The sequence below is a fragment of the Ranitomeya imitator genome, chromosome 1, assembly GCF_032444005.1.
Source record: "Ranitomeya imitator isolate aRanImi1 chromosome 1, aRanImi1.pri, whole genome shotgun sequence".
Lineage (NCBI taxonomy): Eukaryota > Metazoa > Chordata > Amphibia > Anura > Dendrobatidae > Ranitomeya > Ranitomeya imitator.
This window is the reverse complement of record NC_091282.1, coordinates 116,248,849-116,273,243: the sequence shown is the minus strand read 5'-3', so window position 1 is coordinate 116,273,243 and position 24,395 is coordinate 116,248,849. Positions and strand designations below refer to the sequence as shown.

The 24,395-nt window shown below is 42.3% G+C and overlaps 1 protein-coding gene across 2 annotated transcripts in view; it reads right to left on the bottom strand.

The window, feature by feature from the left end:
• WDR41 (WD repeat domain 41) overlaps positions 1 to 24,395 on the bottom strand; it is a 60,083-nt gene that overhangs the window by 29,557 nt on the left and 6,131 nt on the right. Inside the window, exons 2-4 of one of the 2 annotated variants that reach the window (XM_069749979.1) lie at positions 22,767 to 22,882; positions 8,104 to 9,236; positions 4,866 to 4,914 (exon numbers count right to left, since the gene is read on the bottom strand). In XM_069749979.1, the coding sequence (XP_069606080.1) occupies positions 4,866 to 4,914; positions 8,104 to 8,138 (84 nt within the window). In that variant the 5' untranslated portion in view covers positions 8,139 to 9,236; positions 22,767 to 22,882. The remainder of the gene's footprint in view (positions 1 to 4,865; positions 4,915 to 8,103; positions 9,237 to 22,766; positions 22,883 to 24,395) is intronic. The other variant, XM_069749974.1, reaches the window with a different exon arrangement.

Sequence of the window (24,395 nt, the reverse complement as noted above, 5' to 3'; positions counted from 1 at the left end):
CCCCGAAGCCCATTTTCACCTTCATGACCAGACCAGCCTTTTTTAATTCTGATCACTGTCACTTTTTGAGGTTATAACTCTGGAACACTTCAACGAATCCCAGTGATTCGGAGATTGTTTTTTTGTGACATATTGTACTTTATGTCAGTGGTAAAATGTATCCAATATGATCTAACTATATTTGTTAAAATATATCGGAAATTTGGGGAAAATTTCCCAATTTTCAAGAGCTAAATTTTGAAATTTTTAGGGACCACAATACGTTTGAAGTGACTTTGAGGGGTCTATATGACAGAAAATACCCAGAATTGACACCATTCTAAAAACTGCACCCCTCAAAACTACATGAATTAAAGCAATATGGAAGGAAAAAAATGAAAATTATACTTTTTCCAACAATAATGTTCATTTAGTCCCAAATTTTGAACTTTTACAAGGGTTACAGGAGCAAATGAACTATAACATTTGTTGTGCATTTTCTCTTGAGAATGCAGATACCCCATATGAGGAGAAAAATGGTGCGCCATTTGACTTTTTGAATGCAAAAATGGCTGGAATAGATAGCGGACGTCATGACGTCTTTGCAGAGCCCCTGTTGTGTCTGAACAGTGGAAACTCTGTACATAGACTTAATAGGTATCAAGTTTTTTAATTGATGTTGGATATCTGCATCATTTCACCGTTACCGATCTTGAACTCTTGCATGCGCACCACAGTCTGAAGCTTACTGGTGCTACGTGCCTGCCCATACAATTGTGTACGCGACCCCTGTCTTCATTGCTGTCACTGACGTCACAAGGTATCCTTTGCTCTTCTGAGAGATACTACTCAGGAAGCAGGCGAAACACATGGCACTTCCACACAGGTGAAGCACCAACCGTGCAATATGCCTGCGCATACCTTTATGTGTGCAGACGCTATGTTCACCACCCTCACTGATATCAAATGACGGTTCATTCTCTGCCGCAATTGGGTATTATTTGCCGGCGCAATTACTAGCCTTCCTGTCTGTGGTGATGCGCCTGTGCCCCTATCACTTATGGAACCTTGACTAGTTGTGCGCATGCACTTTTGCAAGCCTTTTCTTTGCCGACACGCTGTGCACTTGATACTTTGACTTTTTACCTTGGACTACTTGAGGACATCACATGGTTAGGCTATTGCTCTCTCTTTCCAGTTTTGTTCAGTTTATTACTTTGGACTACCTCAGCGTGTACATTAGAGGAGGAGTGTTTTTCCTTACATGGACACACTCATGGTTGCATGTGTGCTTTTTGGCTTTTGAAATGTTTTTACTATGTATGTCTTTGTTGTATAAATATGTTTTGGTTTAGCATTGCTGGTGATCCTTCCTGACTACTTTACATGCTTCTTTTTTTCTTGCAATGTGCTTATTCTAAGTGTGTAGTTTTTTCTTAGTAGTGCCCTCATCTTCTCTACGTAAACAGTGGAAACCCTCCAAAGTGACCTCATTTTGAAAAGTATCTAGAGGTGTAGCGAGCACATTGAACCTACAGGTACTTCACAGAATTGTATAACATTGAGCCGTGAAAATAAAAAATAACCAAATTAGCCCCGAATATTTCATTTTTACAAGGGTAAACAAGAGAAAACCATGCAATTTGTTGTGCGATTTCTCCTGCGTACACAGATACCCCATATGTGGTGGAAAACTACTGTTTGGGCGCACAGAAGGGCTCAAAAGGGAAGGAGAGCCATTTGAATTTTGGAACACCATTTTTGCTGGTATAGAATAAGACTGCAATGTCACATTTGAAGAGCCACTGACATGTCAAAACAGCAGAAGCCCCCACAAGTGACCCCATTTTGGAATCTACAGCTCTTGTGGAATTTATCTAGGTGTATAGTGAATATTTTTAAACCTCAGGCGATTCACCGAATTGTATAACATTCGGCCGAGTAAACGGAAAATTAACATGTATTCCCCTAAAAAGTTGGTTTGGCCCAACATTTTTAATTTTCAGAAGATATAATAGGAGAAAGCTAATGATATAATTTGTTATGCAACTTCTCCTGACTGAGCCAATACCCCATATGTGGTCAAAAGCTACCTTTCAGGCACAGTGGGAAGCTGAGAAGGGAAAGAGCGCCATACTAGAGTCCAGATTTTGCTGGAATGGTTTTAGGGTGCCATGTCACATTGGCGGAGCCCCTGAGGGGTCAGAAAAGCAGACTCCCCGTAAGTGACACCATTTTACAAGCTACATTACCCAATGACTTCATCTAGGGGTGCAGTAAGCATGTTGACATAACGTGTGCCTCACAGAATTTTATAACATTCGACTGTGAAGAAAAATAATTACATTTTTACCACTAAAATGTTGTTTTAGCCCCAAACTACCAATTTTTTATAAGTGCTAAAAGGAAAATTGGACCTTTCAGTGTGCTGCGCAATTTCTCCTAAATGCGCCAATACCCTACATGTAATCGGGAACTACTTTTCGGACACAGTACAAAGCTCAGAAGGGAAGCAGTTCCATATTGTAGTGCAGATTTTGTTGTTCTATTTTGTAGGTGCCATGACTCACTGGTAGAGCCCCTGAGGAGCCAGAACAGCAGAACACTCTGGAAGTGACCATATTTTACACACTACGCCTCTCAATTAATTCATCTAAGGGTGCAGTGATCATATGGACACCACTGGTGTGTCGCAGAATTTAATATCAATGGGCGGTGAAGAAAAAAAATAATTACCGTACATTTTTACCACCAAAAAAATTGTTTTAGCATTAGATTTGACATTTTCACAAGGGAAAATGGATAAAAATGGCAGCAAAATTTGTTAAATAATATCTGCTGAACATGGCAGTACTTCTTAGCCACACTGAGACTGGTAAGGGAAAGAGCGATATTTGACTCTTGAAGAACAAATTTACAGAGCCCCTAAGTGTAAGCAGACCAGAATCCCCCTCAAGTGACCACATTTTGAAAATTACACCACTCAGGGAATTTATTTACAGAGGTAGTGACAATTTGGACTCTATGGGTATTTTCCAGAAACAAGCAACAGTGGATGATGAGTGAAAATTGCAAATATGCTCATATGTTGTAGCTCGTGAGTTTCTGGATACATGACCCCATAAAATTATAAAGGCTTTTATCGCTACAGAAATGCCAAAAATGGATGCTAACTGTGACTTAGGCACACTACACTATGGATCTCAGAAGGGAAGGAGGCATTTGAATTTGGGAGCACAGAAGTCACTGTATTTTTTGAGGGGAGTGAGGAGCCATTTGGCTTTTCCAGAGCCTTTGTACTACCAGTAGTATAGAAGCCCCCTATATTTCCATTAAGAGATGACAGACTTGATTTTTTTTGTGTGGATTGAGTTGAAGATTTTATTGGGAACGTTTTACATAACGTTTTGGATCACATTTATCCTGTGCTCTACGCTGAGCACTTACATCGGGGTTTTCATTTAATTCTCCGAATGACATGATTCAGATGAAACCCCTAGGGATCCATACACTATAATGAGGCAGCAGAGTTACTCTGGACTGTCTGCTTTTGCTCAGCGGTGTTCTTCTTTTCAGACATACAAAAAACGGAGGTTGACAACGCTCATAGGCCAAACGGCGTCCACAGTGCCTCCATCACACTTTGTAGTAATAAAAATGCCTTAAAACATTATCTCTCTCTCATTATTCTGTCATTTGGCAATTATTAATAATTATGGTAATCCTATTTGATTTAAAACGGGAAAGGTTTATTTGGATTTCATGTCAGATACTGAGAAAAGCATGCATATGTGTCTTTTTATCGCTTTTACTCAATAAAAACTATTTTTGAGAAAAACAAATTGTTTTTGCATTGATATATTCTGAGAGCTATAGCTGTTTTATTTCTCCACTGATGGAATTGTATGACTGCTTGTTTTTTGCGGCCAAAGATGACGTTTTCAGAAATACCATTTTTATTTACATTTGACTTTTTACAGCATTTTATTCCACTTTTTGTTCTGTGGTATGATGAAAAAGCATAGTTTTTAATCCCGTTTTTAATTTTTTTTGTTTTACCATGTTCACTGAAGGGATTAACTAGTGTGACAATTTTATAGCTTGGGTCGTTACGAATGTAGCAAGACCGAATATGAGTATTTTTTTTGTTTTTACATAAATATATGCAATTATTGGTTTAATTTTTTTTTCAGTTTTATTTAAAATATATATTTTTAAAAATGTTTTTTTTAATTACCGTATTATTTGGATTAGAAGACAGACTTTTTCCCCCTAAATTTAGGGGGAAAATGTGGGTGCGTCTTATAATGCGGACAAACCTTACCGACCGCGGTGGAACAGGGTCCCAGGGTCACTGCTGGAGGAGGCAAGAGTGGAGCGTAGGCTGGGATGAGGGGGGTGTTCGGATGTGCAGTGCGCCGCTGCGGGTGTCTTGTGCTGCAGGGGTTCTGCCGACATTTTGTGAAAACTCAGGGCCCCCACAGTTAAATGGTTTCCTATGCAGTGGACTCCGGGAAAATGGTTGCTGGGGGGCGGCGCATGCGCAGATTGAGATCTTGGCACCATGATCTCCGGAGATAAGATCAATGCTGAGATCTCAGCGTAAAATGCTGCGTTTTTGGTGAAAATAAGGGAAAACACAACGTGTGCACAACCCTTTACACAGCTGGCATCGGCATCATATGAAGCAGGCTCAGCTCCTGAGCCAACTTCATAAATTCCTTATTGACCTCTGACAAAAATTTACATCATAGGTTGTTGAGGGGTAAAAGAACTTCCACAGTCACTGTACACACTACATAAAAAAGACAAAAGTCTAAGTAAATTATATAGCTTTACTTATGTAAAAAAAAAAAAAAAAAAGTTTTCACATAGTGGACTCATACCTGGACATCCCATATGATGACTGAGCCATCATCACAAGCCGAAGCAAACCTGCAAGAGAAAGCAGTCCCTGTGTGAGTCGGCAAAGCTAAAGAGACCTCAAGTGACGGAGAAAAGGAACGGAGCAATGCTGGAAACAAGGGAAGACTGCGATTAATAAGTATTTTAATGCCCTATCACTACATCACAGACATACATAGAAAGCACTAGGGCATAAAAAACTAAAATTTTCATTGAACAATTGGCGTAAGATAAAGCACATATTTCTGCAAGTTTTGCTTTTTTGGTGCTCAGACAGGTAAATACACAAAAGATTTATTTAGAGAGCTATGCACGTTAAAAAAGCTAAAATTTACCAATATATTTTTTGCGCCCATTCCTGTTCAGTTACCATCAGCTATGGAGGGTTACCATTGTTAAAACTTAACCTTTAATGGAAATAGCCTAAAATATCAGAACCCAACAAACAAACACATATACATAGTGCTCAAAATAACCAGTGCTCAAAACGTATAAAAGAATGGAACGGTCTCACCACTCGGGACGGACACTTGGATCTTTTTCAGCCAGTGAGGCTATGATGAGTAACGGTCCAGGGGAAAAGCAACGGGCTGGGGTACATAGATACCATCTACCCTGTAATCCCTGTGTAACTCCTGTCCTGACAAGGACAGGCCCCAAGTGAACCCTGCTATGGACAACCACCAGATGAATGGATGTAAGTAAACAGATTTCCTCTTCTCCCTACGCGTTTCATCACCAGTGTAGGAGACTCATCAGGGGAGTTTGAACAGATATATGTGCTACAAGGCACAAATGTCAAAGCAAAAACATATACAAGGATAGAAGAAAGAGTCCGTATTTTAATGTGGGTCCTGCAGTGGCTGAGTACCCATCAGCAAGGTATGGCTGTCTGTGTTTGGAGTCAAAATGTATCCTCAATGTATCATAAGGATACATTTTGACTGCAAACACAGACAGCCATACCTTGCTGATGGGTACTCAGGCACTGCAGGACCCACATTGAAATACGGACTCTTTCTTCTATCCTTGTATATGTTTTTGCTTTGACATTTGTGCCTTGTAGCACATATATCTGTTCAAACTCCCCTGATGAGTCTCCTACACTGGTGATGAAACGCGTAGGGAGAAGAGGAAATCTGTTTACTTACATCCATTCATCTGGTGGTTGTCCATAGCAGGGTCCACTTGGGGCCTGTCCTTGTCAGGACAGAAGTTACACAGGGATTACAGTGTAGACAGTGTCTATGTACCCCAGCCCGTTGCTTTTCCCCTGGACCGTTACTCATCATAGCCTCACTGGCTGAAAAAGATCCAAGTGTCCGTCCCAAGTGGTGAGACCGTTCCATTCTTTTATACGTTTTAAGCACTGGTTATTTTGAGCACTTTGTATATGTATATGTGTTTGTTTGTTGGGTTCTAATATTTTAGGCTATTTCCATTAAAGGTTAAGTTCTAACAATGGTAACCCTCCATAGCTGATGGTATCTGTTTCCCCTGAGGGTGTTGTACAGTGTGGACTAGTCTACACTATTGCTTTTTCCATTCCTGTTCAGCCCCTAATTTTCTTGGCACGAGTAGCCCAAAATCAGTAAAAATGCCAAATCTTTTGAGGAAAAACATATGCACCAAAATCTGAGATTCTTTTCCTCTAGAAAACTGGTGCAAGTCATAAAATACGTTTTCCCATTTGTCTGCAGGAAGGTAATCATGTTTTTCTAATTCTGTACAGTCCCTCGAAAACCACATATTCCTCTTTTACCCATTCCCTTTTCTGCCATCAGCACATTTTACAGATTGCTCGTTCTTCTGCACTTCTAGGAAATACCGGGACTTGCAATCAATAAGAGTAGAAGTAGAAACAAGCCCAGTAATGAGGAATTCTGCTGATATAGTCTGTATGTATTCTCTATGGACCGCGGTGAATACGATAATACTACAGAACAGCGCAATGGTGGAAAATACGATTTATACAGGGAAAAAAAGACAAACTGGAAATCATCCAGTCCTGAAAAATGCATATTGTACTCAAAAATCGTCCTATACCACAGAGCGACTGCTTTATTAATGTGTCGGATGCTTTATTTTAGGCACATGAACAGTTAAATACAATATATGGTGCCGAAAGTTGCTTTGCTCTCACATCTGTGTCGTTTTCCAAGTTCCTGAGCCTGGTAAAGTGATACTATGAATTGATTATCTGTGACCCCTATTCCAGGTCATCTTTATCTGATTACACAGGTATTGGGTGCAATGGTTAAGGCTCGGTAAGGCATTTAATTTTCTCTCCCCGGCCGTCCTCAGGGAATAGGATTGCTTTTATTAGATCCCCTTTCTGCTCCTATTAAAAGCAGAAGTCGTGCTGATGATATACATTGCTTGCTGTAACTACACCTCCTAATGTCTTCGCTCCTGGCTATTGATTACCTAGTTTGCTCCTTGATTGACAGGTGAGAGCTGCAAGAAGGCAAGTCTCCATATTTTGCATTTTCTTTTGGACACCGGCATCATTTCTATTGATCTTTTAAGTCTTTGTAATTGCTTTTTTTCTCTGAAAAACAGCAATTCTCAACACTAAATCTGCAGTTTTCACAAGATGAAAAGAAAAAAAAAAAGCCTATTTTTGTTTATCAAAGTCCCCATTTGTCAAGGTTACGGCGATAACCTGGTGTAGTGAATTGACTCTTATTGGATTTGCTGCTTAGAAAGATGGATATGTTTCCTAAAATCCATTGCCAAGCGTGTGATGTGGTCTACAAGCAGGTTACTGTGATACAGGGTAGAGCATCCTGCCCCTGCTTTCTATAATCACAGTATATTCTGGAAAAAGAAAACTTCAAGAAATCCAAATTTACTGTGCAGAGGTCACAAAAGAAAATGGTAGAATGGGACCTGCTGTGAACAGTAGGGGTTAAATAATCTGATATGTTATATACCCTTAGTATTAGGGTTGATCTTTGAGGGGGGGGGGGGAATGAAAGAGTTCAGGCTATGTTCGAGTATATGCAATATGCAGAGAGTATATGGGATGTACACGGCTCTTCAGGCCGTTCAGCATAAGTTATGCACTTTTGCCCCTGAGTTTCAGCAATCGGTGGGGGTATTAGACTCTGGACCCTTACGTATCATCAGTACTATACAGGAAGAAGTTGCAATATATAAATCCATTATTTAAAAGCATAGCATCTGCAGCAAGAAAAATCTAAAGACGCCACTTACACTTCTTGTTGGACACGTGGCTTAGCCCCATTCATAGCTCCAAGTCACCGGCTTTCTCATACAGATTCAATGTTTTTTTGCTTCCATGAAAATACGGTAATCAGTTTTCTCTGTCCTCGGCAATTGTGACTGACATGCATTGCAGCCATCCTCCTGCTGGTCAGTATGTGGGCACAGTAGCAGCAGCCCACAGGATCACAGTAGCGGCAGCCCACAGGATCACAGTACCACTGGCCCACAGGATCCCAGCAGCAGCGGCCCACAGTACCACTGGCCCACAGGATCACAGCAGCAGCGGCCCACAAGTTCACTTAGAATTGTCCCAAAGGATCACGGTAGCAGCGGCCCACAGGATCACGGTAGCAACGGCCCACAGGATCACCGTAGCAGCGGCCCACAGGATCACCGTAGCAGCGGCCCACAGGATCACAGTACCACTGGCCCACATGATCACAGCAGCAGCGGCCCACAGGTGCACAGCAGCAGCGGCCCACAAGTTCACTTAGAATTGTCCCAAAGGATCACGGTAGCAGCGGCCCACAGGATCACGGTAGCAGCGGCCCACAGGATCACGGTAGCAGCGGCCCACAGGATCACGGTAGCAGCGGCCCACAGGATCACAGTAGCAACGGCCCACAGGATCACCATAGCAGCGGCCCACAGGATCACCGTAGCAGCGGCCCACAGGATCACGGTAGCAGCGGCCCACAGGATCACGGTAGCAGCGGCCCACAGGATCACGGTAGCAGCGGCCCACAGGATCACGGTAGCAGCGGCCCACAGGATCACGGTAGCAACGGCCCACAGGATCACGGTAGCAGCGGCCCACAGGATCACGGTAGCAACGGCCCACAGGATCACGGTAGCAGCGGCCCACAGGATCACGGTAGCAGCAGCCCACAAGATCACGGTAGCAGCGGCCCACAGGGTCACGGTAGCAGCGGCCCACAGGATCACGGTAGCAGCGGCCCACAGGATCACGGTCGCAGCGGCCCTCAGGATCACGGTCGCAGCGGCCCTCAGGATCACGGTCGCAGCGGCCCTCAGGATCACAGTCGCAGCGGCCCTCAGGATCACGGTAGCAGCGGCCCACAGGATCACATGACAGTAGTATGTGAAGATGCTGCAACAATCTGAACATTGACATGTGCGATTACTTAGTGGCTTGAGAAAGTATTCACCCTCCTTGGAATTCTTCGTGTTTTGTTACCTCACAATCTGGTATTTCACTTCTTTTTTCTGTTTAGGGTTTGCATCAGTTCGTATAAGAACATGCCTACCACTGTGAATATTTGGTTTTCTTTTTATTGTAAAGCAAACAACAAATGGGACAAAATAACTGAAAATTTAGTGTGCATAACTATTCAACTCCTAAAGTCAGTACTTTATAGAGACTCCTTTTGCGGCAATTACACCTGCAAGTCACTTTGTATAAGTCCCTATAACCATTCCACATTTTGCCACTGGTATTTTTGCCCATTCCTAAAGGAAAAACTGCTCCAGCTCCTACAAATTAATTTGTTTCCTTTGATGAACAACAATCTTCAAGTCTGACCACGGATTCTCAATTGAGTTACGGTCTGGGCTTTGACTAGGCCACTCCAAAACATTAACATGTTTCCCAGTAAACCACTCAAGTGTTGCTTTAGCAATATGCTTTGGGTCAGTCATTGTCTTGTAGGAAGGTGAACCACCATGCCAGTCTCAAATCACTGACAAACAGGTTTTGCTCAAGAATAACCCTGTATTTCACACCATCCATTTTCCCCTTGACTCAAACCATTTTCCCTGTCACTGCTGCCAAAAACAGCCCCACAGAATGATGCTGCCACCACCACGTTACACTGAGGGGATGATGTTCATGGGGTGATGTGCTATGTTGGTTTGACACCGGACATAGCGTTTACTCTGGTGGGCAAAAAGTTCAATTTTGGTCTCATCTGACCACATCACCTTCCTCCATTCAATTGGGGAGTCTCCCACATGTATTTTGATAAACTCAAAATGAGCCTTACAATTTGTGTGTGTAAGTAAAGGCTTTTTTCTGTCCACTCTTCCATAATGGCCACATCTACGGAGTGTATGGCTTATTGTGGTCGTATGGACAGATACCCCGGTCTCTGCTTGGGAACTTTGCAGCTCCTTCAGGGTTACCTTAGGTCCCTGTGCTGCCTCTCAGATTAATGCTCTCCTTGCCCGGGCTGAGCGTTTTGGTGGGTGGCCCTCACTTGGCAGGTTTGTTATGGTAGCATCTTCTTTCCATTTGATGATAATGCATTTGTTGGTGGTCCGGGGATCATCAGAGATTGGGATTTTTTTTAACCCAACCCTGACTTTTACTTCTCAATGACTTTACCTCTGGTTTGGAGAGTTCCTCCTTGGTCTTCATGTTGTTGCATGATTAGTGGTGCCTTTTGCTTAATGGTGTTGCAGCCTCTGTGGTCTTTCAGAAAAGGTGTGTAATACTACCAGACCATTTGACACTTAGATTCCACACAAGTGGACATCCTGTCACTAAGCACGTGATAATGAAGGTAATTGCTTGCACCAGACATTTTTAGGGGCTTCGTATCAAAAGGGGTGAATATATGCACATGCCAATCTTTATTTTATCCCATAAATTAAATTTATGTCTATATCTTTCTCACTTCACCAACTTAGACTATTTAGTGCTGATGTATCACATACTAACCGGATTACAAAAAAATTTAAACACAGTTTGTGATGTAACAAATAGGGAAAAAGCCAAGGGGGAGTGAATACTTTTGCAAGTCACTGTATCAGCTTTAGGAGATCTATCATTAAATTTCACAACATAAACTAGACCTGATAAGGCTGTTGCATTTATTTAAAAAATCCAAGTAAAATGGCTGTACAATTCTTTATTACAGGTTTCCCCTAACCTTTTCAAGACCGTGATTTTTTTAGTCCCTTGATTTTTTTTGTTTCTTAATTTTTGTGCTTTCATTTTTAGCTCACCTTCTTCCAAGGGCCAAAGCTTTTTATTTTTCAGTCTACAAAACCATATGAAAACCTGTTTTTTTTGTGTTTACTTTTTACAGCATTCATTGTGTGGTAAAAATTACCTTGCAACATGATTTTTCAGATCAGTACCATTATGAAAATATAAAAAAAAAATCAGAACTTTAAAAAAAAATGTTTTGGGTTGCCAATTTGTGAGACCTGTGACTTCTTTATGTTTTTAGGTGGCTCGTATGCTTCGTAATATTGAGGTCACAGACGTCGAGGCAAGCACCGTGTGATGCATGTTTGGAATGGTGGCTCGAAAAAAGGTGAAGAAACCTCGACTTCAATATCGTCATAAAAAGTGTCAACTCGAGTTTGCAAAAAAGTACGAAAAGTGGTCAGGAGGAGATAGGGAATGGGCGATTTGGAGAGATGAGACAAAAGTCAATATAGACTAGGTTCTGATGGGTGCAAATGGGTCTGGAAGAAACCAGGGAAAAAGGGGCTAATGGATCAAGAAGTTGAAGGAACGGACAAGTTCAGTGGAGGAAGCTTGATGATATGGGGTTGTTTCGCAGCCAAAGGCATTGGATATTTGACCAGGATCAATGGTGGTTTCAATACTGAGCTACATGTGAGTATCCTACAAGACGATTTACACTCGAGTACTATGTGTATGAGAAGTATGACAGTGTTCCAGCAGGACAACAACCCGAAGCAAACGTTGAGATTGGCTAAGAAATGGTTCAACGACAACTAAGTAAAAGGTGCTGGATTGGCCCCCACAGTCACCGATCCTCAACCCAGTCGAATGCTTGTGGGTAGAGTTGAAGAAAAAGCTGTATACCTACCCAAGCGAGTTCACCCATATTCACCAACACTGTGAATGTGTAGAAGAGACCTGGGATCAGATTTTGTGAGACATGTTTGAATCTGATTGCGTGCATGCCCAGAAGGATTCAGGTAGTGTTGAAGACAAAAGGTGAATTTATAAAATACTAACAAAATAATAAAAAATAAAATTCAGATTTTTAGGAGAGAAGCAGTAACAATGCAGCAACATGACAATAATCTGCATTACTAATCATATGCAAAATAGTTCCAGGACAAATTTAGGCATGAGTTAAGGTACCGTTACACTAAACGGCTTACCAACGATCACGACCAGCGATACGACCTGGCCGTGATTGTTGGTAAGTCGTTGTGTGGTCGCTGGGGAGCTGTCACACAGACAGCACTCTCCAGCGACCAACGATCAGGGGAACAACTTCGGCATCGTTGAAACTGTCTTCAACAATGCCGAAGTCCCCGGGTAACCAGGGTAAACATCGGGTTACTAAGTGCAGGGCCGCGCTTAGTAACCCGATATTTACCCTGGTTACCATTGTAAAATTAAAAAAAAACAAAAAACTGTACATACTCACATTCCGATGTCTGTCACGTCCCCCGCCGTCAGCTTCCCGCACTGACTTTGTCAGCGCCGGCCGTAAAGCCGAGCACAGCGGTGACGTCACCACTGTGCTCTGCTTTACGGCCGGCGCTGACAGTCAGTGCAGGGAAGCTGACGGCGGGGGACGTGACAGACATCGGAATGTGAGTGTGTACTGTTTTTTTTTTTACTTTTACAATGGTAACCAGGGTAAATATCGGGTTACTAAGCGCGGCCCTGCGCTTAGTAACCCGATATTTACCCTGGTTACAAGTGAACACATCACTGGATCGGCGTCACACACGCCGATCCAGCGATGACAGCGGGTGATCAGCGACCAAAAAAAAGTCCTGATCATTCCCCAGCGACCAACGATCTCCCAGCAGGGGCCTGATCGTTGGTCGCTGTCACACATAACGAGATCATTAGCGGGATCGTTGATACGTCACAAAAAGCGTGACGTTGTAACGATATCGTTATGTGTGAAGGTACCTTTAGCCAAGATGATAGTCTATTGTCACGTTCGAAGCAGTAATGAATAATGAGGTATGGAGCCTGAAAGTTCAAAACATTGTTACCCTTTTGCTCGTCAGTGTATACATCTCTACGTCTGGCATCCGGGGGCTTCTGGAGCAAGCCATTCCCATATGAAGAGGGTTGCTAATGATGGGACGTGTCATTCAATGACAATATAAGGAGGTAGAGGCAGTGTCCCGGCATCATTCAGTCACTGCATTAATTATCAGCGGTTATTATTTCCAGTCCAATTATCTCGGCCGTCCCGCAGTGTCATTCTGACCTTTTTAATGCCCGGTGACAGTGAAGTGGTAACACAGAAAGATGTTAGTTTAAAGTTTTGCACAGGATTCATTTAGTTTCTTGAAAACCAATCAAAGTAAATGTTCCAATCACTGACTTTTTTTACCCCTCTACAATGAGAACATGAAAATCCCTTTTCAGAGCCGCTATAAGATATTATCAAAGCACGTGAAGCATGAAACCATTTACAGAGGCCGAGGAAAACACACAAGTGTACATACTGAACAGGCTTGACTCATTCATCACCGCAGCCGTCTGAGGTACAGCATGCGAGCCAGGAATGAAAAAGATCACTAAACCCAATATGTATGTGGTTATCTATAAACCTCAGGACCACAGCCAAAATCGGGAAACAGTCTTGACCATGTAAATAATACAGAAAATTTATCAAAAGATAAAATGAAATTCTTAGGCTAAGTTCACACTGGTACTGATATAGCATGAATGGATTTTTTTTTTTAAACTTAACCTTTTACTAGGTATATTAAAATAACCAACAACCAATTTTCACACAAAAAAAAAAAAAAAAAAACCACACAGAAAAAAAAAGAAACCACGTGTAAAAAAGTGTCCTTTATCTACTGGACAGTGGGGAATATGGTACCTATAACATCTCAGGTTGAGCATACAAGGCGAGACTCCTGCCTGATAATGCTAGGGAATTACAGCTTATATACCCAAATTATATCAATGTCCTTGTTTGGCTGCCAATTAGTATCCCCTTACAATATAAGGTGCACTCTTTTCACCGTTTATTCAACAAAGATCTTATTTGTCTTGCAAATGACCAGTTTTCAGATCATATGGTTAAAGTGTACTTAGTGCTATGGCATTAATAATCAGGTACAGTGGAAAAAAGAGGCGTACAGGAGTCATAAGCCCATAAATCCACTGTATAGGTACCAAAACAAAAACCACTGGTCTAGATACCCACCCAGTGTGTCCCTAGGCATTATCAGGCAGGAGCCACCTTGTATTCTGAACCCAGCACTTGAGACGTTATAGGTACCATATACCCCACTGACCAATAGATAAAGGGCACTTTTTTTGCACATGGTTTCCTTTTTATCTGTGTGTTTTTTGTAAATTTGTTGCTGGTTATTTTAATACTAGATGGAGGCCCAATGCTATTGCATCGGGAGGGCGGTAATGTCACGATGGGGGCAGGCTTTGCGGCACTGAGAATCTCTCCCCCATTGTGCTCACCCACCAATCCACTCTATCTTTCCCCATGTGTTTCCTGTGTTCTCCCCTCATGTGCTGTCCCGTTTGAGCTGTCTCCCCCCTGTGCTCTGACTCTCACCCCTGTGCTCTCTCCCCCATCTTCTGTCTTCTCCTCTCATGTCATCTCTTCTTTGACCTGTGTACCCCATGTGCTGTCCCCACCACTATGCTGTCTTCTTCCCTCATGTGTTCTCTCGTGCCGGGATCAGCTGAATGATTCACTGCGCCTGAGCAGAATTCGTGCAGGCGCAGTAAATCAGACCACCGCCATCTTTGTGCAGACAGATAGCGGCGGTCACATTAAAACTGAGGCTGCGTACGGCATATACAGTGTGTGTGGTGCATACAGCGTATACAGTGTGTGTGGTGCAAACGGCGTATACAGTGTGTGTGTGTGTGTGTGTTGCATACGACATATAGTGTGTGGGGGGGTGCGTATGGCATATAGAGTGTGTGCGTGTTGCGTACGGCGTAAACTGTGTTTGTGTGTGGTGCGTAAGGTGTATACAGTGTGTGTGTTTGTGGTGCGTACAGCATATACATTGTGTGTGTGGTGCGTATGGCATATACAGTGTGTGTGTGTGTGTGTGTGTGTGTGTGGTGCGTACAGCGTATACAGTGTGTGTGGTGCAAACGGCGTATACAGTGTGTGTGGTGCAAACGGCGTATACAGTGTGTATGTGGTGCCTACGGCGTATACAGTGTGTGGTGCGTACGGCGTATACAGTGTTTGTGTGTGTTGCGTACGGCATATACAGTGTGTGTTGTGTACAGCGTATACAGTGTGTGTGTTGCGTACAGCGTATACAGTGCGCGCGTGTGTGTGTGTGTGTCTGTGTGTGTCTGTGTGTGTGTGTGTGTGTGTGTGTGTGTGTGTGTGTGTGTGTGTGTGTGTGTGTGTGTGTGTCTGTGTGTGTGTGTGTGTGTGTGTGTGTGTGTGTGTGTGTGTGTGTGTGTGTGTGTGGTGAGACGGTGTTCCGCTGGTGGTACCGAGCAAGAGGCTGGTACCACCAGCGGTTTCCATATTGAGAACCCATCACTTGTGTGTGCCAATATGGAGGTCGGTGAGTTTCCGCCACTTGGAATTCTGGGATCCGGACACATCTGAACGGAACAGGATGTGAAGACATTACAGGGTAAGTATATATTAAGATATCTAGTAAAGGTGAAGTTTTTAAAAAATCCATTCATGCTGTATCAGTACCTAAACGTTATGGGTTGATTTGTCTCTGCGGAGCACATTAAGTTCACCCTTGGTCGTTTTTTATGCTAATTTTCAGCTGCATTTGACAGTACCACCTATGTCTATGACATTTCGGAAATCTCATGCACACAGCTTGTTGTTTTTGTCATCAGTATTTTGAGTTTTGCTTGTTTTTTTTGGACAGAGCATGTCAATTCTTTCAGAGTTTTCCACCCATTGAATTGAATGGAAGAAAAAAAACGCACCTGCCAAGCACTCGGGTTTTGCTGCAGGAAAAAAACGCCCAGTGTGAACTTAGCCTAACACAGAAAAACCAAGAATAAAGTCTGCAGTAAAAGTACAATTCTGACCATGAAATGGCAGATAACATCTAAGGCTCCTTTCACACATCAGTTTTCTGCTATCAGTCGCAATCCATCGAATTTGGAAAAAAACGGATCCGGAGACTGATGCCGCTGGATCCGTTTTTTTTTTTTCATAGACTTTTATTAGTGACGGATTGCCTAACATTTCATCCATCGCTCGCTGGATCCGTCGAAAATTGTTTGGCCGGTGGCCGGAGACAATGGACATAGTAACGTTTTTTGTGTACGTCGACATCCATCGTTTGCTAGAATGGAAAACTGTGGCGCGGGATCCGTCAAATGATGGAATTCGGCAATGGATTCTGTTTTTTTTTTTAACTGACCATGCTCCGATCCAATTAGCCAGATCTGCTAGTCGGATCCGTTGAAAAAAACAAATTTGTCGCATCAGTTTTTCACAATCTGCGACGGATAAGTCGAGCCAACGGATTGTGACTGACGGCAAAAAACTGATGTGTGAAAGGGGCCTTAGGCTATGGATCCCTGTCTGATGTGTGGGAGCAATGAGACATTTATCACCTATTCTCTCAGAAATGTAATTTGGGTCATTCCACATCAAGTGGACCAGTTTTAAAAATCGTCCCCACTCGACCTTCTCCAATTTTGCTGAAAATTTATAAGGATGTACATGTATGTTTGAAAAGAGGTTCTGTAAATTTTTAGGGCCAGATCTCAAATACATTGGGCACTGTTGACCTTTCACTGGAGGTTCCACCAAGCCTGCGGCTTCAGCTAAGTGGATTTTGCAAACTTTGGCACATAGCCATTAGAGTTCTATACTGGCTATGATGCTGAAATTTGGCATACTAGCTCAACTTTTGATGCTAAATTACGATAAAATTATTACCGGCTATGACAAAACAATATTTCGGCCGCAATTTTGTGTCAAAGTAGCTTGAAAAACGCGTCGCATAAAATTTATGCCGAACTTTGCCCATATATAACTCAAGACCAAAAACCAATAGTAACTGGTGCTTTGCCCTGTACACCAAACATCTACATGACTTTGCATTGCTGCAATATCACGGTCAAAGCATATGTATTTGTGGAAATATTCACACCCACATATGATGAAAACGTAAAAAACCCGAATTTTACCTATTTTTAGGTCAAATTTCTCAAAAAGGGTACCCCTAAAATATATTAATTCTGATATCATTAGAAAGAGCACATTTTTCTCTACAAGGATCATTGTTTGTTTTTTTGGAGTCTCTCAGTTTAAGAAATGAAAAATGCCACTGAACATGGTGTTATTTATTAATACCCAATGAATGGTAACTGCACTATTCAAACCCTTGCATTGGTCCATGGTGGTTATACCACAACAAATTCCCTAAGAATTGGTATTATAATCATATTAAGAATTGTAATAATGCGGTCTTTCGAGAATTGGCAGCCCCATCGCCTAGGAGCCATGGCCGATAGCCGTGCAAGACGAGCCTCGGGCGGTCTCTTTATCGCAGGTTCCGAAGCCTGAGGGTGGGGGTCTTTGCCTAGGATCCCAAGCCTCATATTGGGTATCTTTTGTTGGTTCCCAAGCCATAATGTTCAGTCTAAGTGGTCTGGAATTGTTGCTGAATTTGCAACATAATCAGTTCAGAGAAGCTGTATTGTCGGCCCATTGCTGTTGCAGCTGGTGCTGGAATTATTGCAATGATTGACTGCTCGGGAATCCAGCATGTATCATTTCTCACAGGCCAGTGAAAGAAGCTAGCTGGTCCATGAGGATGCATAAAATTTATTAAGTAGTAAAATTTATTAATGCATCATGCTCGTCGACTGAAATTTCAGAAATATTTCCAATCCACCAGTTCCTAACGTAAATGCAGGCAATGTATTGCCCTGGCTGGAGGTTTGCAATTGGCACAAAAGGCATTTCTGATCTGACAGATCTATTTACATGGGCAATGAAAGATGATGGGTCGTTTGACACCCTTGAAATGCGAATCTTTTTGTCAATTGGCACAAACTGGTGATTTTCTCTTGTTCCAGCAATTGTATGTCCATCTTTGAACCTTTCCTCTTGAACTACCCGTATTTCGTCAATTTTATCTTTTGGAACAAAAAAAAAAACTTGATTCCTTGCATTTGCTCGTTGCAAAAGTTGAATAAATCCACCGGGGTCAGTATTTGGTTTTCAGTTGGGCGTTGAAGACTGGCACGAGCTGCCAGCCTCTTTGCTGTCCCTCCAATCCCATCACAGGGCGACTTTCCATGACTGGTCCCAAAAAAATTCCATTCAGAGCTGATATTGAAATCAGCATTGTGGTGGCACAAGTTGAGAGAATTTTTGAAATTTTTGTACTGGGCTGCAGATCCATCGCTGAAGTAGTGGAGCAGATCCATCACTGAAGTAGTGGATATGACGAATCCCATAGATGAGAGTCTTGAGATACTCTACAATTACTGTTAAGAAAGTGTGGACTGCAACTGTGTCATGTCGTGAGCAATCACTGATTATGCACAAGCTGATGTTCTGCACAGCTTCACCATTTAACTCCTTGAAGTAAATTACAAATGGGTGTACTGTAGCTTGACTATTTTCCCAGTGGAAACCTTGAATGGCATCTTGAACAATAAATGAGTAATTTTCAGCAAAGTCCATAAGGATCACAAGCTCTCCAGGTCTCAGATTTTCCTTCAACGATTTCAGATAGCAACTTTGATACTTGGCGATGTAGTGATGGCTACAAAGTTTAGAAATTTTCAAAACCAATTCTTCAATGAAATCTTCTATAGTCAGTTGTTTGGTATCAAGCGTGTCTCAATCTGTGTGAATCCATTGTTTGAACTCAATAATATCTTCAGGGTCACTGTTGACAAGCACATTGACTAGAAATTATTTTAAAACTTCAGGACCCGGGCATTTATCACAACGGCCAATTGCAAACCTCCAGCCAGGGCAATACATTGCCTGCATTTACGATAGGAACTGGTGGATTGGAAATATTTCTGAAAATTCATTCGACGAGCATGATGCATTAATAAATTTTATGCATCCTCACGGACCAGCTAGCTTCTTTCACTGGCCTGTGAGAAATGATACATGCTGGATTCCCGAGCAGTCAATCATTGCAATAATTCCAGCACCAGCTGCAACAGCAATGGGCCGACAATACAGCTTCTCTGAACTGATTATGTTGCAAATTCAGCAACAATTCCAGACCACTTAGACTGAACATTATGGCTTGGGAACCAACAAAAGATACCCAATATGAGGCTTGGGATCCTAGGCAAAGACCCCCACCCTCAGGCTTCGGAACCTGCGATAAAGAGACCGCCCGAGGCTCGCCTTGCACGGCTATCGGCCATGGCTCCTAGGCGATGGGGCTGCCAATTCTCGAAAGACAGCATTAATACAATTCTTAATAGGATTATAATACCAATTCTTAGGGAATTTGTTGTGGTATAACCACCATGGACCAATGCAAGGGTTTGAATAGTGCAGTTACCATTCATTGCGTATTAATAAATAACACCATGTTCAGTGGCAGTTTTCATTTCTTAAACTAAGAGACTCCAAAAAAACAAACAATGATCCTTGTAGAGAAAAATGTGCTCTTTCTAATGATATCAGAATTAATATATTTTAGGGGTACCCTTTTTGAGAAATTTGACCTAAAAATAGGTAAAATTCGGGTTTTTTACGTTTTCATCATATGTGGGTGTGAATATTTCCACAAATACATATGCTTTGACCGTGATATTGCAGCAATGCAAAGTCATGTAGATGTTTGGTGTACAGGGCAAAGCACCAGTTACTATTGGTTTTTGGTCTTGAGTTATATATGGGCAAAGTTCGGCATAAATTTTATGCGACGCGTTTTTCAAGCTACTTTGACACAAAATTGCGGCCGAAATATTGTTTTGTCATAGCCGGTAATAATTTTACCGTATTTAGCACCAAAAGTTGAGCTAGTATGCCAAATTTCAGCATCATAGCCAGTATAGAACTCTAATGGCTATGTGCCAAAGTTTGCAAAATCCACTTAGCTGAAGCCGCAGGCTTGGTGGAAACTCCAGTGAAAGGTCAACAGTGCCCAATGTATTTGAGATCTGGCCCTAAAAATTTACAGAACCTCTTTTCAAACATACATGTACATCCTTATAAATTTTCAGCAAAATCGGAGAAGGTCGAGAGGGGACCACTGGTCCACTTGACATGGAATTACCCATTTGTGGGAAACCAATTCATGCACTTGTATGTTTTTAGGGCATGCCTTTGTCGCAGGAGTTCCATGGATTTTGCAGTGCAGTAGATGAAATCGGCAGCAAATCCACAGCTAAATAAACATGAAATAAATATAGGCTTTGACAGTGATATGATGCAGATTTGCAACACCTCCATAATGGAAAACTTTTAATAAATCTGACTAAAGACGTTTTCCAGAATTAGGCTCCTTTCACACATCAGTTTTCTGCTATCAGTCGCAATCCATCGAATTTGGAAAAAAACGGATCCGGAGACTGATGCTGATGGATCCGTTTTTTTTTCATAGACTTTTATTAGTGACGGATTGCCTAACATTTCATCCATCGCTCGCTGGATCCGTCTAAAATTGTTTGGCCGGTGGCCGGAGACAATGGACATAGTAACGTTTTTTTGTGTACGTCGACATCCATCGTTTGCTAGAATGGAAGACTATGGCACGGGATCCGTCAAATGATGGAATTCGGCAATGGATTCTGTTTTTTTTTTTAACTGACCATGCTCCGATCCAATTAGCCAGATCTGCTAGTCGGATCCGTTGAAAAAAACAAATTTGTCGCATCAGTTTTTCACAATCTGCGACGGATAAGTCGAGCCAACGGATTGTGACTGACGGCAAAAAACTGATGTGTGAAAGGGGCCTAAGCTAATGTGTAGGGTTCTCATCTCTGCGACCTCCAACAATTAGCCAATTTCTACATAGAGGTGGGGGCAATCAGACATTTATCACCTATTCTCCAGATGAGTTTTGAAAGTCATTTATTGGGGAAGAGAGGAACTGTGAAGGATGGGGGATTCAATGGCAGCTTACAATCCTCCTGAAACCTGTGAAGCTGTAACAGGACACTTGGCTCAACAGGGGGGCTAACCTTTCTCAGCTTCAGAAAAGAAATTCCCATGCCCACCAGCTAGCTAGGATCCAAGCTCCTACAGGAGGGTCCCCAGTGGATACCCTAAGGTCTAAAATAAGGACTTATCATATGTCCTAGCCACACACCAGTTACATTGTCGAGATCTTTGGAACATGCCGAACGCCTTTCAGCGTCTCAATCCGTTCTAGCACCTCAGGGTGGGGAGATACGTAGAATGGCTAGTAGGAGCCAGGTAGCAAAGCCGTGTTTGGTCTCCAAGCGTAACGGGGACCTGGCCAGATTCGATGACGCCCAAACCGCCACCCCATAACAATCCATTAAGAAGTTATGATCTTTCATAGATTTTGGGAGATGCAGCTCCAGAGCTCCAGGGAAGGGTGATAAGGACCCTCCCAGGGACGGAAGAGGGGGGTGACCTACCAAGGGGATTAAGGTTTATGTAAGGCTTATGATAAGCTCTCTTTCTCTGTCATGCTTGCTGTTCACTTCGAAAGTGGGGGTCCTTCAAGTAGCGTGCTGTGAAGGAACTAGGAACCAGCTGGCAGCCCATGCTCCCTGCAGCCCAGCGAACACACATGGTCGAACATCAAACCGGTACTTGACATGCTTATATCTTTTGTACTTCACCTGTATTTGCATATCTGACCATTGTATGTGTTTAACTACTGTATAAATAGTGTATTGTATAGTGTGCCATTAAAGTGATTAAATATATAATTTAACCTTTGCTGCTCTTTTATCTCGATCCACACATCAGTATTCTCGGCCTAACTTTCCAATACTACTGGGGTTGGTTTCTATTCCAATAGAATCGTTAAAGGAACGAACTTATATCTAAAGAGGAACTGGTGGCAGTTTTACTGGGCTGGTGCTAGTGAAAGGGGCCTCTCAGCCTATCAGGATTGTGGTCAAGTATGGTGCCACGTTAGTGACTGCGTGGGCCACATGTTCTCACTCCCAGTGCCTTCCTGGGCCCATGTGGACAGGGGGCGTCACTGGGCGTCTAAACAAAGCTGGCCTTACGTGTCCCCAAGGGGGTGCGGAACGTCACATTGGTGAAAGTGGGGAGAGTGCACTACGTGATACGTAATAGTGATGTCAGGCAGGGTGGCGAGGTGCGGGTTCATCACAGGAACCCTTTTAGGTGTCCACAAACGAGAAATCAGAAAGATTGTAGAAATGCTGGATGTCAAAATGCAATGGGCAATTAAAAATACATTAAAGCAAGACCACAGGAGGAAACCAATCATGGAGCCATTGGAAACCATTACTATAGGGAAGCACATGCATATGGCTGTAAATGGATCATAGCAGGTATTCTCGGGCTCATACATTTCTTTCCATTTTACACACTGAAAATCTGCACAATCTGCCAGTGGAAAACCCTGATAAATGGCTTGCTCAGGGTGCGACTCTCCCAAGCACATATTACGATGACATAAAAATGGCGTCATACACATGGCGTCCAGACCAATCATTATAGGTTTTCATTTATTTATGTCAAGAAAAGGACAAACAATAATAACACCCCAAACCCCCAGTACAGCAATGTTGAACCTAGGTCCCATCTCACCTGTTGTCATCTACTTGTACCAGGAAACGCACAATGTCATGGTGGGCTTTCAAGGCTGTAAGTTCTGTATATGGATTTTGGGTCTGTTCTTCCCCAATGTTAAATATGGCAGTTTTCTACAGAAAGATGAAATGAGACAAAAGTGAATTTTAATAGGAATCGTAAGATTTCCACAGTCACAGAGCTGCAATGATGTATCCGGACTGGCTCCTTCCTGTATAATACAGAAATTGGGGTTCAATATAAGGAACAGAACTATTCATAGAGGCAAACGTTATCAGAAGAAATTAATGAGCAGTGGCAAAGGATCTGAGTGCTCTATAAAAGGCTTATTCTGGAAATCAGTGATGCTACAAGACAGACTTCACCACTGTATTGTTCTCCTGAGTATCGAAGACGGTGGTAGTTTACTCTACCATAGTATGGGGATGTAAAGAAAAAGGAACCAAACTGATCACAAGAGTCTATGATAGGAAAATCGTATAACTTTATTAGTTACATAGAGATAAAAAATTGGATGGGGTGGAAAAAAAAATAACCAGATGAAAAGCAGACATGATATCCAGGAACAATTACATGATATAGATTAAATACATATACATAGAGCAATGATGGAAGAACTATAATTGCAATTTCAATGATGAGGCAAAAATATGCAATCAAGTAAATATATTAGCAGAAAGTGTATAGGTGCATGGAAATAGCTAATTAGCTCAGATACCTAGGTATCCAAAATAAGCTGGATATCTGTTTTATCTGTGTAAAGGCCGCATATATAGGTAGAAACATGCTGAGGGTAAGCGTGTATAATGCTAGGTTACCTGTGTGGGGTTGTCACTGGATCCGTCCACCAGGGGTCTCTATAGTCTCACCGATGGGTCTCTACATATCCTATACACATGTGGTGGCGATCTTTCCTAAGTATCCCCATTGTCAGCCACTATTTATTTACTACATGTATGTTTACTTTTGAGGGTCCGGACTCAATCCAAGGACTGCACATTGGATTTCATCCCCATTGTCATATGTGAGGGTGCCGAGCCAGGGTATATAGACCGGCGCCCAACATTCTCTTCCTCCTTCCCGGCTCTTGATTCACACATGGCAGGCAGCTCACTTCCGGGTCACGTGGCCAGAACGAGACGTGCACACAGACGCAGCACAGGTAATTCAAGTATTGGATAACATTACTAGCAGGAATTAGGCAAGAAGCAAGGTTGCTGGAATTGGCCTTAAAAAAATATTCCACCATTTCTGAGATACAGTCATGGCCGAATGTGTTGGCACCTTTGAAATTGTTCCAGAAAATAAAGTATTTCTCTCAAAAAATTATTGCAGTTACACATGTTTTGTTATACACATGTTTATTTCAAATGTGTGTATTGGAATAACACAAAAAACAGGAGGGAAAAAAGGAAAATTAGTCACCATTTCATGCAAAACCCCAAAAATGGGCCAGACAAAATTGTTGGCCCCCTCCACTTATTATTTGATTGCGCACCCTTTGGAATAAATATCTGCAATCGATTCCAATAATCATCAAGAAAAACTTACCCCTGGACTTTTGGACCACTCTTCTTTTGCAAACTGCTCCGGGACTCTCATATTTGAAGGTGCTTTCTCCCAACA